The 15,700-nt window shown below is 40.3% G+C and overlaps 1 protein-coding gene across 1 annotated transcript; it reads left to right on the top strand.

The window, feature by feature from the left end:
- The first annotated feature begins 3,820 nt into the window (after positions 1-3,820).
- Positions 3,821-15,491, top strand: LOC122653499 (beta-galactosidase 6-like). The gene is made up of 19 exons (XM_043847350.1): positions 3,821-3,988; positions 6,041-6,136; positions 7,082-7,194; positions 7,500-7,566; positions 9,921-10,013; positions 10,100-10,243; positions 10,337-10,431; positions 10,584-10,692; positions 11,158-11,242; positions 11,330-11,448; positions 11,573-11,734; positions 12,775-12,956; positions 13,143-13,231; positions 13,544-13,653; positions 13,839-13,949; positions 14,197-14,304; positions 14,440-14,585; positions 14,749-15,109; positions 15,319-15,491. The coding sequence occupies exons 1-19, from the start codon at positions 3,821-3,823 to the stop codon at positions 15,436-15,438; spliced, it is 2,478 nt and encodes an 825-aa protein (XP_043703285.1). The 3' UTR covers positions 15,439-15,491.
- Positions 15,492-15,700: the final 209 nt, after the last annotated feature.

The raw sequence follows: 15,700 nt of genomic DNA on the forward strand, positions 1-15,700 counted from the left end.
CACCCTCCTCAAGGTCCAAGGAAAGCACCAGCGACGAAGCGACGGGCGGATCGACAGCCGTGCCGATCGAAGAAGAACTCACCCCCTTCCCCTTAGAGGGGGATAGAGTAGAAGGCCCTGGGGGAGCAACAGTGGGAAGCGGAGCAGGAGGTCCCGAAGCAGCAATGACGGAAGAAGAAGAGCGTGGAAAAATGACACGTACACCAGACCTCATCACACTGGAAGAGTCCGGACCACCCCTCCGCTTGGTCCCAGCGACCGCCAGAGAAGAAGGAGCAAGGACCGAGGGAATGTCGACACCAGCACTCCAGAACCAGAACCACTCTTAGGAGGAACGATCGAAGAGCTCTTCCTCCACATGCGGGATCGGTAAACGTCAAGGTCCGACCGTATACTCACTACATAACAACATCAAACCAAGACCACAGGACAAGTCAAACCGCTGACAAATTAGAAGATAAACGTGGATGCAAGCAAAAAAGGAAAAATCTTACCAGGACTCAACTTCCAGAGGCACAAGAAGGCCTCAGAATCCAACTGATGGACGTCGAACGGATCATGTCCCTGGCATTGTCGGAGGGTGTCGAGCTCAGAGTCACTCAGCTCGAGAGGGCGGTTCACCCCCTTGATATCAACGGCCTCCCAGGTAGACCACAACGCACATCGAGGGACCGTAACAAAAAAGAAGCGATCCCTCCAGCGCTTCACCGAGTTGGTAATTCCCGCAATAGGATCAAATGTAGCAAGAGCCCCCTTGGGAACACGATGGGTGAAGTGGTAACACCCGCCATCTCCCTCCTCGCTTATAGAAGTACGAAAATAGGGGAACAGTGGCGGCACGCCCCCAGGGCAAAAAACACATGCACTCCTAAAATAAACCACCATGAGTTGGATGCCACTGCCCGGGGTAAGGCACCGGTGCTCCAAGACCAACTCCACAAAGAGAGGAGACAGAAGACGAAGACCGTAGGTGAAGAAAACATGGTAAAGGTAAACCTCGTCTCCGCTCTATGGGAGTAGGCACGATCGTCAAGGCCGGGGACACGAAGAACGATCTCGGGAGAGATATGGAACTCGTGATGGATGGAAGCTAGGTACGAGGTGGTCAAGACACTAGCGATGGGGCCAACATCGTGAGGGTCCCCAAAGCGAAGCACGAGGAACCCCGGCACCCCTACTAACACTAGAGGCGAGCCTCTAGGAACCTCCTCCTCCCCATCACCGGCGGGGAGAGGGCGTGACAAGGTAGTACCGCGCAGGGAGGACGACCGAGACAAAGACCCCGGAGACTCAAGAGGGGCCGTGGCCGGATCAAAGTCGTCAGGAGAGGACATGAATGAAGAAGGAGGGATCAAGCTACTTACTCGGAGCAACAAATCTCCAATGCCGAAGAGGGATGTCAACTGTAACCACCAACATGTGAACTAATCGGGGAAAGACACCTCAAAAAAAAAAAAAAAAAAAAAAAAAAAAAAGGAAAAAGAAAAGAAAAGAAGAAGAAAAAAAGGAGAGAAAATGACCAAGAGCCGTGTCCGTGGCCGGACCTTGACCGTGACAAGGCGAGCGCGACGCATAAACAGGCATGACAGCCCCAACGAGCGTGACGCACAAGGGCGCGATGGAGCTGGCGCAGGTGACACACCGCGATGGCAAAGGTGGACCTAACGGCAAGCGCAAGGCGCGATCCGGATGTAGGCAACCAGGCGTGACGAGCACACTTGGCGGCGCGATGGATAGGGACACGACGAGCGGCTGACAAGGACGCCGCCAAGGGAGGTCGACATCCGAACTCCGACGGACGCCTGACGGCGACGAACAAGCAAGCCACAAGGCACCATAAAGGCAAGCTCAAGGCAAGCCACAAGACACCAAGTCCCAAGGCTAATGGGCAAAGGAGGAAATGTGACAAACACTTGGGGGCACACCAAGAGAGGGACAAAAACAAGGTGGAGAGAAGAGCCAAAAGACAAAAAAGTGAAAGGAAGAAGACAAGAGGAGAAAAGGAAATGAGTGGAAATGGAAAGTGAATGGGGAAAAGGAGAATGCGTATCTCTATAAAAAAAAAAAGAAAGAAAAATAAAAAGGTAAAAAGATGTGAGAGGAGAGGTTTGAACCCACAACCTCTCCCTCACCCCTCAATTCGTAGACCTACCCCCTGAGAGAAATTATTTGCTACCAACCCCCTGAATAATTTACAAGTGTATGGAGGACTCTCTTGAGCACATTGTTCCAAGAGAGTGAGGGGCAAATGATGAACCACAAATCATCCCAACCTATCAGAAGATACCACGTGTCCTGGAACAGCGAGAGATCACCCGGACACCGACAGCATGAGATCCACTGGGGGGTCACCCACACTTGGGCGCCACCCACTAGGGAGTCACCCACACTTGGGCGCCACCCACTAGGGCGTCACCCACACTTGGGCATCATCCCCCTTGGGCCAATGTTGACTTGTACATCCTTCCCCCTCGGGCCTTATCCACTGAAGAGTTGGGACCTCGACGAGGTACAAGTACAGTGGACTACATGACCACCACGTCGCCAACAAGATGCACACCACCACGAAGGCCCGGGCCCTCACCTACCATTTGCGTAACCTAGATGGACTCAAGCACTGAGAACCCTATCTACCTCGTAGAAGGATGTACCCATCAAGAAGGACAACCCTATTGGGACACTAAATCTCATGGGAAGACAACCAACCAGGGAGGAGGCCTACTACTCAGGGACTCTATCCACTCTGTGGTTCACTCTTCCATCTACGAAGAAGACTCCACATCAACTAGGGACTCTCTACTCCGCCATGCACCGCTATAAAAGAGGAGGTATCTTACACCCTCCAACCCATCTTGAATAATCTCTATTCATCTGTTTGCTCAAGAAATCTCACTTTGGCATCGGAGAGCCCTAGGCCGGAACGATAGCGGTTCTCTTTGGTGACCCCTTGGTCCTTTTGTAGGTGACGGCACTCGCATGACCGCTCGATGATTTCTTGACGCAACAAGTGACCATCATTCTGTGCTCAACTCACAAGCCGTCACATGAATTTTATGTCAATCCAATAATTAGTAGATGAGTTCAATTCAAAATTCAAAATTTAAAATTACCGCTCCAAATTCAAAAAATACCAGGTGACGGTAAATAGAAGGACCAACTTTTCCTTCAACTACCATGAATAAGAATCCATTCACATCACACACAAGCAATAGGGATTTGTGAAGCTTAGGATGGGTTGATGAATGGTGACCGTGCATTGAAGGAAACTTTCTCCTAATAGAGACAACTGAAACTCCGAAAGGAGACTGTTACACGTGGAAAGGAAAGGAGAATAGGTTAAGATTCTTCTTTGACGTTTTAAGTTCTTAAGTTCTGTACTTCTGTTTGATTTAACGTAAAGTAATGACGAGAAAATAACATACAGTTCACGGGCACCACTCTGCCAGTCTCTCTCTGTGTGTCTCTCTCTCCCCTCCCTGTCTCAATGCGGCAATTAGGATACCAAATCAGACATTTTACAAAAATTCTACAAAATTAATTAACATTTTTATTTGTAAAGAAATCATTCACACTAGCAATTTTATAGAAATTAAGATTAGTGAGAAGTTATCTATGGAAAGGATGCACGTTTAAGGGAGGAGATAATTATACAAGGAAAGGATGCCCGTTTAAGGGAGGAAATAAAGAGAGACCCAGAAGTGCGTATCTGGTTTAGTGTCTGAAAAGAATATTGGATTATTGATATAAAAAGGTTCAAATGGAGGGAGGGTTAAGAGAAGTTATATAATAAGTGTGATCGAGACTGGAATTAGGCTTAGAGATGGGTTGGTGGTTGTGTTGGGTTGTTTCAGTGGTGGCAGTGATCGGAGGGAGTGGCCGGAATATTGTCGGAGAGGATGTCACCTATGATGGAAGATCGCTCATTATCAATGGAGAGAGGCGGATTCTTTTCTCTGGTTCAATTCATTATCCTCGTAGTACTCCTGAGGTAATAATTCATTATTACTAACTCCATAATTAATAAGCATTTCTAGCTCTCTTAATTCCCTGAAACATGAATCTGTTTTTATTTATACATCAGGATAATAAAAATAAAGGAACCGCAACAATTCTTGTTTCCTTTCCTTTGGGTAGGTGAGAGATGTAGTTGAAGTGCAGAGATCACGTGTTTCTGGCACCATATATCAATGCTGCAGCCTTTGGTTGTCTGTGACCTTTCCTGTGGATTTCATTCTTGGCCGGAGCAGTTTCTATAGACGAATCTGTCCATTGAACATGGTTTAAGGTATTGGTATTGATATTGGTATTGGTATCGGTATCAGTATCGGATCGCTTGTATCAGTTTTGTTAGTCATTGATTCCGATATCCATACTGATATTGCATCCGTGAAACAGTACAGATAAAGAGTATAGCAGTAAAAAAATTATCTTTTAAGAAAATCAGGGGCAAAATTGTCTGGTACAACCGATCCATGCGATACTATATCGGTATCATATGATACCGGTTTTGCAAGTGATCAATAACCCATCCAATACCATACACTAAAACCATGCCATAGGGTATCTATTGATGGCCCACCTACTTGTAACACATAACAAGTCTAATGGAGGCCGACCATTCATGAATTTCTTTTTTCATATTAGGTTTTATATATGAACCGACCTGCCATAGGGGGGTATCTATGGACGGGCCATCTATTTGTACCACATAGCAGTCTAATGTTGGTTAAAATTTAGATTCAGATCCTCTCCAGCGCACCAGCCCCTCCAGTGCACATCCGATGGTTAGCAACACGTTGGGTTGCATGCCCGGTGTGCTCAGCTATCAAATGTGCATTGGAGGGGCTGATACGTTGGAGTGGATCTGGTTCCTGAAATTTTGTAGAGGTAAACCCAAAGGTCTTCACTTATAAAAAAAAAAACTTTCTTCTAATCATTCCATCTTCATCCAAGGTGATTTGATGTTACAATTGAACTCTTGAAATACCAAATGTCATATTAACTCCCATCAATTGGAGGGTCAGATCCTATGAATTAAGAGGTTCTTTCTTCATCATGGGTTAAAGACACTTCATCGACTTACCAGTCAAGGCTCAATTCAATTGATGTCTGCCATTGGTGTCAGGTAAGTGGCAAATTGGTGGGGGGGGTCCGAAACTACTTTAGGGAAACCAAAAAAATGTGCGAGACAATAAATTGAATATGGGAAGCAGTTTTCTGTATGGGAGTGTGGCCTACGTTAGCACTCTCATGTGTTTATCTCTCTCCTCCTTAAAACAAGGGGGTAGAAGTGTCTTTTCATATGGGAAAGAGAGAGATCAACTACACCAGCACTCCCAGATAAAGAACTTTTTCCCATTGAATATATATGGAATTTGACCACTTAATTGCCATTCTAAAATATTCTTTAGATATCCAATAATTAAATTTATTACATGTCCAGGCCACATGGTACAACCAATCATCCATAATATAAATCTTTAGCCTTCTTTCTCTCTTTACTTTTGATTTTTTCCTTTTAATTTTAATGGGTACAGTTTGATTGATAGTGATAGAAAAAAAGACAAATTAATGTGCTTACTCTTCCCCATTTTCTTATTAGACAAACAATAGATATTTCTTTTCAACGTAGACCATAAAGAAAATATTGCCCTTGGAAATCACACTGCCTTATTTTCTTAGGGCCGCACTTAATTGAAAACTACAAAGGGGTAAATGTCAAGCATGCAATATGGGAGAAGCGATTCGAACCCAAGCCATCACTATCACAAATGATACGTACGTTAACCATCAGGCCAAAGCCTATGTCCGTTTTGTTACTATATATGAGATCCTCTAGAATTGGAGAAAGTTTTCCTTTCCCACGTGGTGGAGATTTATCTCATCATTTTAGGGTTCATAAACCTGTATGCATTGAAACAAACCCCCATTCACCGTAGCATGAGAAAAACTTGATCTTTTAGAATTTATTTTAAGATTTATGTGGATAATTAATCAGATATATTATGAATGTTTAATGATAAAATAAGAAATTTGGCAGATGTGGCCATCTTTGATAGCTAAAGCCAAAGAAGGTGGAATAGACGTTATACAAACCTACGTGTTTTGGAACCAACACGAGCCTCAACCAGGCCAGGTGAGCTATCTTAATCTATCTAATCTCTATATGCATGTATTTTATGATTAAGAGTTTTTTCTTCATCCGTTGGAGAAGAGAGTATCTCCTCTCCACTGGTATTTGACCCTGTGTCATCCATTAACGCTCCCACTCTTGGTATTGTACAGAGTTGAAATTCCCTTTCCCATGCTAATTAATTTTAAGGGTTCAAGATCTGCATGATTATGGATGAAGAGAAATTCATCCATATGTGTGTGTGTGTGTGTGTGTGTGTTTGGGGGGGGGCCTTCCCGCCCCCTATGATGCCAATGTACTTGCTCTCATTGGTCCCCATGTGCTTTGGGGTCATGCTTCCCATAGAGAACGTCAACCCATATTTTATATGGAGAAATGTTCTCTATGGGAGAATTACTCATGTGCCTAACCAAACACGTGGATGGCAAAATGATCACCCTACCCCTATGAAAGACGGCAATGACTATCATGTTGATTCCGCCATGGACACTCCAATTAGTTCTCACAAACGTGCAGAGGACACACGGAAAATTATCCTCCCCAATTCCCTAAAACTAGGCAGTGCTAGGTCAAATATCCAACAGTTCAAACTCAACATAGTCAATGAGCTCCGACCGTTGGATGGCTGAGACTGACGCACTACCGAGTTTTAGGAATTGGAGAGGATAATAATCCGGGGACACTGAATTTTTATCACCTGCGGTTCCCTTGTCCGATACGGTTTCCTAGTGCCTCTAATAAAAGGGGGGTAGACCACACCCAGGCAGTGTGTTTGATCAGTGGGTGGAATGGTCATTTCAGCCCCCCTATGAGAGGAATCATACAACCGTACCGATCAACGAACCTCAGGGGATAAGGTCCGGACACACTCCCTTTATAGTGAATCTTGCCCATTTTATATATTTGTGTGTATGAATGTAAAAATCAATTGTGATTATGCTTTTGCAGTATAATTTTGAAGGGAGATTAAATTTAGTGAGGTATATCAAGGAAATCCAAGCGCAAGGCCGCTATGCAACCCTTCGGATCGGACCGTTCATTGAATCCGAATGGACTTATGGGTACTATTCTTGTTTTATCCCTTGTTTTTTCTTGTACCAAGTATGATTTCAAGGTAGAGAGGTCTGTAGGGAGATGGAATCTATGTAGGGCTAATGGGTTAGGCATGGAAAAATGGTGAGATTCAACTTACCCATGAACCCCAATACTTAAAAGCAGTCTGCCCTTTTGATACTTCTTGAAGGCTTCTTCCAACATTTACCAAACCCATTAGGGTAGATGAACAGACTTTGTTCTTGAAATCCAGAAATTGCAATGGTAAAAGAAGAAGCTACCTTTCTGACAAGTATTTTTGTTGGTGGCGCAGAGGGCTACCTTTCTGGTTGCATGATGTTAAAGATATTGTTTATCGATCCGATAATGAGCCCTTCAAGGTATATATATATTAATATTTATCTCAATCATTTATTTATTTAGTTTTTTTTTGTTTTCAACCTTTTCTTTAGTTCATATCAGTCTTACATCAATTAATCTCCCAATTTTAGAATGGCTAAAACCAGAACTGCTGCTTGTTTTCATGACATAAGTTCAAAAATCAGTTGGCCAACTGAACTATCTGTTTGCTGCTTAAAAAAAAAAAAAAAAAGAAGAAAAATAACTTCTCTGAAAGTAGGAGGGAGAGAGAAAGAAGAGAAAATCATGGTTGAACATGGTCAAACTAGAACCAGACACCTTTGCATTTATGGTGACTTGGAACCCCAAAGAGAAGTGTAGTAATGAGAATAAAGGAAAAAGCATGTGTGATTCTTTAGTGATAATTCAACATTTCAACTTGCATTTTGCTGATCACATCTCCTTTAAGCAGCTCTCCCCTGAGCAGAGGAGGCTTCTCTCAAGCATTCCGTCTGATGAGGAAACCATTCAAGCATTCGTAGTCAGACGGCCCAAAAGGCCCCGAGTTCTGATGAGTTCAGTGTTTTTTCCTCTCGGCCTAGGATATCATTAAAGAGGATCTGATTAAGGCAATTTGAAGTGTCTTCTTCCAATTTGGAAAGATTAGCGGAATAAACCACTTCTTCATTTGTCCCATCCCTAAAGTGGAGGAAGTAGGGGATCTGGATCCCTTACTTCCTCTGCCCTTTTTGAATCCTGGGCTTACCTTCCTCTTGTTCCTAGGAGACCCCGTGGTAGGGGGACTGTTCCAATTTGGACTGCTTGTACTCCGGTAAATTTAGTATGGCATCTAGCTGGAATTTGATTAGATCTAGTAATGCAAACTCAACCCCAAACCAGGGAAGAATGAGTGGGATATCGATTGCAGCAGGATCAATAAAATAGGGAGAACAAAATTGAATAATTGAACTTTTTTTATTTCTCTTTTTCTGTTTACATATGAAAGAAGAACATAAAAGGATACGGAAGAAGAAGAAGAATGGTTTATGGAAGGGGGATAGAGGACTCTCTCAGTCCAGGGTCTCTCACCCACAGCCTCTCATTGTTGCCGCATCCCACATCCACTGCCTCTCACAGCTTCAAGCCATAGCTCTCTATTTTTTCTTCAATCTTCAATCGTGCCCTGTATTCAGCCTTGCTCCTTATTTATATAGAAGAATGGGTTACAAAATAGAAAGTGTTTGCTAACAAGTAGCTTACAACCAAAATAGAAACTTCCTATAAAATCTAGCTGTCATACATCAAAATAGAAACTCCTAAAAACAAAAATAGTAACAAACTAAAATTAGAAGCTACCAAAATGAAATAAAATATACTTTCTAAAACTGAAAATAGAAACTAAACTATGGCAGCATTAGGATAGAATCTTTCTCCACTTGATGCGCCCACAAGATCTTCTAAAAAGCATCCCCACACAAGGCAAATATGAGTTTGTGACACTGTTTAAGTGAACAGTGTTTTGGTCTTTTTTTCTTCATATTTTAATCTACATCATGTAGACAGCCTCTGGTTTAGTGGTGTAATCTTATTTGAGGAAAGGGCTTCATTCCTAGACATAACTTAATTGTTTGGAGGGCCCTCAAGTCAACCCTTCCAACTCAATCCTTCCTTCACCACAGATATATTCATATTCCAAATGGTTGCTTTTGCTGGAATGATAAAGAAGATATAAATCATCGCTTCTTCAGATGCCTTTTTAAGAAAGTTATATGGGAGAATATCCTTGCTAAGTGTTGGCCCTCCCCTTGGCTGACCTAGTTCTATTTTTTTGTGAGTGGGTGTGAGTGCTCTTCCATTTTAGAGGGAAGTCTGTGTTCGATGCTATCGACAGATTGGCTTTTTGTGTTGTCATCTATCATATTTGGTGTGAGAGGAACATGAGGAGATGGTCAAATTCGTTGTGCACCTTTCAGCAAATTTGCTCCTCTATCAGCTTCAACGTTTGGCAGAAGGCATTCACTATTCTTTCCCCTTGTAAAGAAAGTGAGAGAAACAGGTTGATTGCCTTCACTTGGGACGTCCCTCTGCATTTTACTTCACCTCGCCCCTAGTGGCCCCCTCCCCCCATTATGGTTTCTTTTTGTTTGTTCTTTTGAGTTGTATGTCTTGAAATCTGTGTCTTTTCTTTGTTGCTCTTCTGAGCTTTTTTGTATTGCTTTCTGTTTTTTTTTTTTACAATTCCTGTAGCTTTTTGTTCCTTTTCTGGTTGCTGATATTTCAGCTGGGCTGTAATTCCTTTTTTCTTTCCCCTTTGGGTTAATAATTTTTTGATCCACCCAAATAAATAAAAACTATTGTTTTGCAAAGAAATGACATGTCTTCCATTTTTGTACAGTTTTACATGCAAAACTTCACAACCAAGATTGTAAACTTGATGAAATCTGAGAACCTGTATGCTTCACAAGGGGGGCCCATAATTCTGTCACAGGTAAAGCCCCAGTGTAACTGTCATCTAATTATATTTCATGCACCACTTTGCAATGGTTTCATGGCTTAAGGATCGGAATTATGTAGATAGAGAATGAATACAAAAATGTCGAAGCAGCCTTTCATGAAAAAGGACCATCTTACGTCCGTTGGGCTGCAGAAATGGTTGTGGGGCTCCAGACTGGTGTTCCATGGGTGATGTGCAAGCAGGATGATGCCCCTGATCCTGTGGTTAGTCTACTTCTTTTAAAAAATATTTTCATTATCCTAACCCAGCCTTTCGGTCAGCTGTACTTTCACTGCACTTAAATCTATATTTTGCAGATCAATTCATGCAATGGGATGAGATGTGGCCAAACATTTGCAGGACCCAATTCACCTAATAAGCCAGCAATATGGACAGAAAACTGGACATCCCAGTATGTTCTTATTAAACCTGTTTGTCCTTTGTTGTTGGATTACATGAAATGTTTAGAAAACATCACACATCCATCATCCATGCATGTTGTACTTGTTTCAATGATTCAAGACCTAAAACCAAAATAACTCCTCTTTTTTAACCCTTTTGAAGATACCAAGTATTTGGTGGAAAACCATACATAAGATCTGCTGAAGACATTGCCTTCCATGTTGCACTTTTCATTGCTGCAAAGAATGGAAGCTATGTAAACTACTACATGGTATGGTGATTTTGTTAATTCAGTAACCATCTTGGTCATGACTTTATTTATGTAGTTATTTATTGGCATTTAGTCTCAAATAAAGTGCAACGAGTGTGAAAAGTTATGTTGGGAGATTTGCACATTTTAATTAATTTGCATTGGTCAACCTCAGCCTTAAGGTTAAAATTTAGCACTTACTGTAGAAGGTTCTGTTAACCTGGAAAACCTGAAGTGCCAATTTGAAGCCATTCTGATTGTAAAATGGATTGGAATTTAGCCAAACCATTGTGTAGGAAATTAGGGTTTTTAGGAGTTTGGACAGGATGGGTTAAGATTTGTCATCCCTTTTGTATCTATCTTCTGACATCCAGTGAGCCACTAGTTTCCCGACTTAATTATAAATTATTACAATTTAGACTATATGGATTCAGTTTTATTTTAGTACTAGGGATGTGCCTAATGTTTCCATTTTTTTCAATCTAGTATCATGGTGGAACAAATTTTGGAAGGACAGGCTCTGCATATGTGACAACAGGTTACTATGATCAAGCTCCTCTTGATGAGTATGGTAGGTGGAACAATTTAATATTTTTTCACATAATCCATGTATTATTATTTTTGAATAAGGTCTTATTGGATATGTTTATGTATGCAGGTTTGATTAGGCAACCAAAATGGGGCCATCTCAAGGAATTGCATGCTGCAGTAAAGTTGTGCTCTACACCTTTACTTTGGGGTACATATACTAATTTCTCTCTAGGTGAATTACAAGAGGTAAGAACATAGGACTTATGAACCCTTAAATGTCTTTTTATTTTAGTTCCGATGGCTTGATGTTGTTTCTTCAGTATCTTTCATGTCAATTTACAATAATATTGACAAATTTGCTTTAATTCAGGCTCATGTTTTCCAAGGTAAAGCAGGAGAATGTGCTGCCTTTCTTGTGAATAATAGTTCAAGAAGTTCTACAGTGAATTTTCAAAACCATTCATATGAATTACCCCAAAAGTCAATTAGTATCTTGCCAGATTGTCAGAATGAAGTCTTCAACACTGCAAAGGTGGGTTCTCTCCTCCCTCCCACCCCCCCCCCTTTTGGTTGAATGTTTGTTTTGTCCATAAACTCACTGTTTATATAGTTTTGACATCTAGATCAAAATTTGGTTGCCAATATCAGACTGGTTCCCAGTTGGCCCAGGTCCTAAGTGGGTTGGCCTGATCTCAAATCGTAACATGAATTATAACCAGAATATTGAAATCATTTGACATCTTAAACCGAACATAAGATTAGGGTCCATCAGTTCTACAAAGATTTCAGGAATAGAGTCACACGGAAAATGATTTTGGGAACTCCTGTGGCTAATAGAAGATGCCACTGTTACAAGCTGTGTATATAACAATCAGTCAATTGCATACATCATCCACATTTTCCATATATCTCATTGTGATTGTAATTTCTTTCAGTGGAACCCTCATTTGGTCTTAAAACTGTCCTTGTAGAAGATGTTGATGTGGCAACACGAGTTATCTTCAGTTATTGAGTGGAATACATTCAATTAGACATCACAAAACTAATACAAGTTCTTTCTGGTGGAGGGCCGGTTAGGATGGAAAGAAATCTGAGAAGTCTCAGAGTGGCAGAGGAGAGAGGAAATCTCATAAGAAGAAAGGGGGAGGGAAAGAAGATCACACAATCACTCTGGCCACGCAGGCACTGCACAAAAACTTTGCTATTCCATTCTTCAAATCTGTGTCTTCTGATCAGGTACCAGCATACATATAAATATAAAAAGAAAGCCTGTATGTAACCTAAAACAGAAATAGAAACATATCCAACTAGGAAACTATCAAGTTACTGTCCTATGTATCCTGCCCAAAATAAAAGATTACATAATACTTTCCAAAATAAATAAATATTCCTAAAATCCTACTAGACTCTAAAAACTCAAACTGGACCCGGTTTTTTTCCGTCTGGATACCCAAACGGGTTTGGGTCGGTCCAAGATAGTGCACCTGCATTACTTTGTCTATGAGTTTAATTAACACATTAAAATTTTTAATTATTTTTTTCAATAATTCTCTTTTCATTACTCCTCCACAGGTTAGCTCTCAATATAATACAAGATCAACAGTACCAGTCACGACATTCAAATCATCTGATCATTGGGAAGCATTTCAGGATGTTATTCCTAACTTTGAAGAGACATCATTAAGAGCAGATAAATTGCCGGAGCATATGGGTACAACTATGGACAAGTCGGATTATCTGTGGTACACTTTCAGGTAAATCAATTGCTACTTAAGTTTTATGGTGATTGTAATCAACAATATTTGCAATGAAAAGTAATATACAAAGAAAATAACTTTCAATCAATTTGCTGACAAAAACTCCTTATCTTTTCTATTTACTTGGTGCATTTCAAAAGTCGAGAGTTTTCAATTACTAAATTATTTAAGGAAAAAATGCAGCTTTCAGAATGACTCTTCCAGTGATAAACGTCTCTATGTCAACTCCCTCGGCCATGTTGTTCATGCTTTTGTCAACAACTTATACATAGGTAAGTCATTGTAGTGCTCCCTCTCCATAACATGCACATTGACAAATAGATTAAAAAATCTTTGAGCATTAAATTTGTAATAAATACTCCAAAAATTAATAGTTTTTAGTGTGTGGAAAATTTTTGGATCTATTCAAACTGATTGAGCCTTCAATAGATCCCTTGATTGAGAAATTTCACATTAGGACTTTCCAGTCTTGGATTGCCTTTTTAATGGTAGCAAAAGGACTCAGAGTACATAGTCTTGGATTTATTAACTAAAGAAATTAGTCTTGGATTTATTAACTAATGAAATTTCTTTGTTGTCATTAGGATCTGCACATGGTAGTCATGACAATGTAGGCTCTACTCTTGAGACTTCAATTTCGCTAAATAAAGGGATGAACAACATTTCATTATTAAGCGTAATGGTTGGATTGCCGGTGCTAATTCAATCTCAAATTTTCCGTCTCTCTTCATAAAAAAAAATAAAATTTCCTTCTCTCTTTTTCACTTGCAATTTACAACTTTTTGCTTGCTGATATAAAGATTACTTTTTTCCTTATAATGGATCGATACTAAGGCAATAAATAACAATGAATTAATTGCTTTTGTTTTTAATTTTAAGGATTCAGGAGCATATCTTGAGCGTAAGGTTGCAGGAATACAAAGAGTGAGGATTCAAGGCAATGACGAAGCGGACTCTCAAGATTTCACCGACTACAGCTGGGGATACAAGGTTAGTTTTCTGCTCCCTCTTAAACCTAATTAAAATTGTTTTATTTTAAGAGAAAATTTTCTTCTATCCCCTACTTGATGTATATAACATGGGAAAGGACGATTGCTTAATTGTAATGCATTAAGCCTTCCCATATGGTACAATGAAGAAGCAACAAGAAGATGAACTTTTCCATACTTTCGATAATTTACTTATTAAAAGAAGAAGAAAATAGAATATAATGACTTTTTCAAACAATGTCACATAGGTTGGGCTATTGGGAGAGCAGTTTCAGATTTATAGTGGTGAAGGATCACATGAAGTTCAGTGGAGCAATATTGGAAACTCTACTCAGCTTCCTCTCATGTGGTATAAGGTATAGGAAAAATGATATTCAAGTTCCATTGCAATAGGTTTTTCAATTAGTAGACAACCATGAATATGTCATTTGAATAAACCAAGAGATACCATTTCATTCATGCTAACTTGTCTATTGATTTGAATTTTTCAGACGACTTTCGATGCACCTAGTGGAGATGATCCTTTAGTCCTAAATCTTGGCACAATGGGAAAAGGTGAAGCTTGGGTTAATGGCCAGAGCATTGGTCGTTACTGGTCCTCATTTCGCATCCCAAATGGTGATCCTTCACAAACATTGTATGTAACTTCTGATTCTATAGCTATGTAATACAGAGAAGATTGTATATAATTTGACATAAATCCTTCTTTTCTTTTCTGTCATGTCTATACTTCATACAAGTTATCAGATTCCACTAATACCATTCTTCTTGCTGCTAATTAATTGTATCTCTTCCCATAGGTACCATGTTCCTAGACCCTTCCTCAAACCCTCCGCGAACCTTCTAGTCCTATTAGAAGAATTTGGTGGTGATCCACTCCAAATCACCCTGGATACTGTATCAATCACTAGAATGTGTGGATATGCGTCCAACTTACATCTCTCCCCGGTGACTCCATGGGTGGAGATTATGAGTAATAGGGGAAGAAGGATTACAGGACACCATGGCAGGAGACCAAGAGTTCAGCTTGAATGTCCTTCTGGAAAGGTCATCTCAAAGATTTTATTTGCAAGCTTTGGAAACCCTTCTGGTGGCTGTGAAAGCGAAAATCATATTTTAGGAAGTTGTCATTCATCTAATACCAGAGTAGTAGTGGAGAAGGTGAGTTCATGTTTGCTCTCTCCTCCTTTCTTATATCTTGCAAATTGTGTTTGTTTTTGGTCCAAATACATCTCTATTTCCATCACTTTTGGATTTTTTTCTCAAATTTTTCATTCCTAATACTTAAAAGATGAAAACCTCAAACCATTATTTTTAAACGCCCACCATTCTCAGAGTTTCTTTCTGTTAATTCTCATAATTTTTTGCAGGCCTGTTTGGGAAAGACACTTTGTTCTATTCCCAGATCAATCAGGAGTTTTGGTAGAGATCCATGTCCAGATATTCCAAAAGCTATATTGGTGGATGCAGAATGTAGTTCAAGGACTTAGTTGATCCAAGGAGTAATTTAATTTAAATATTTGTATAGACTTGCACAAAGTTACTAATAACGTACATGGTGTGTATCAATGAAATATTCTTAGTATGACGAAATAAAAAAAAAAAATTCAATTTGATAAAATGAGGTATTTGAACTGGTAGTATGGTCGTCAATGGGTCAGATATGAATTGGTCCACTCCTGCTCCAATACCATAAATCTCGCATATCAGTCACATATTGATCCTATTGAATTCATTATGACCCTCCCCAAA

This window comes from Telopea speciosissima, chromosome 3 (assembly GCF_018873765.1).
Source record: "Telopea speciosissima isolate NSW1024214 ecotype Mountain lineage chromosome 3, Tspe_v1, whole genome shotgun sequence".
NCBI classification, from domain to species: Eukaryota; Viridiplantae; Streptophyta; class Magnoliopsida; order Proteales; family Proteaceae; genus Telopea; species Telopea speciosissima.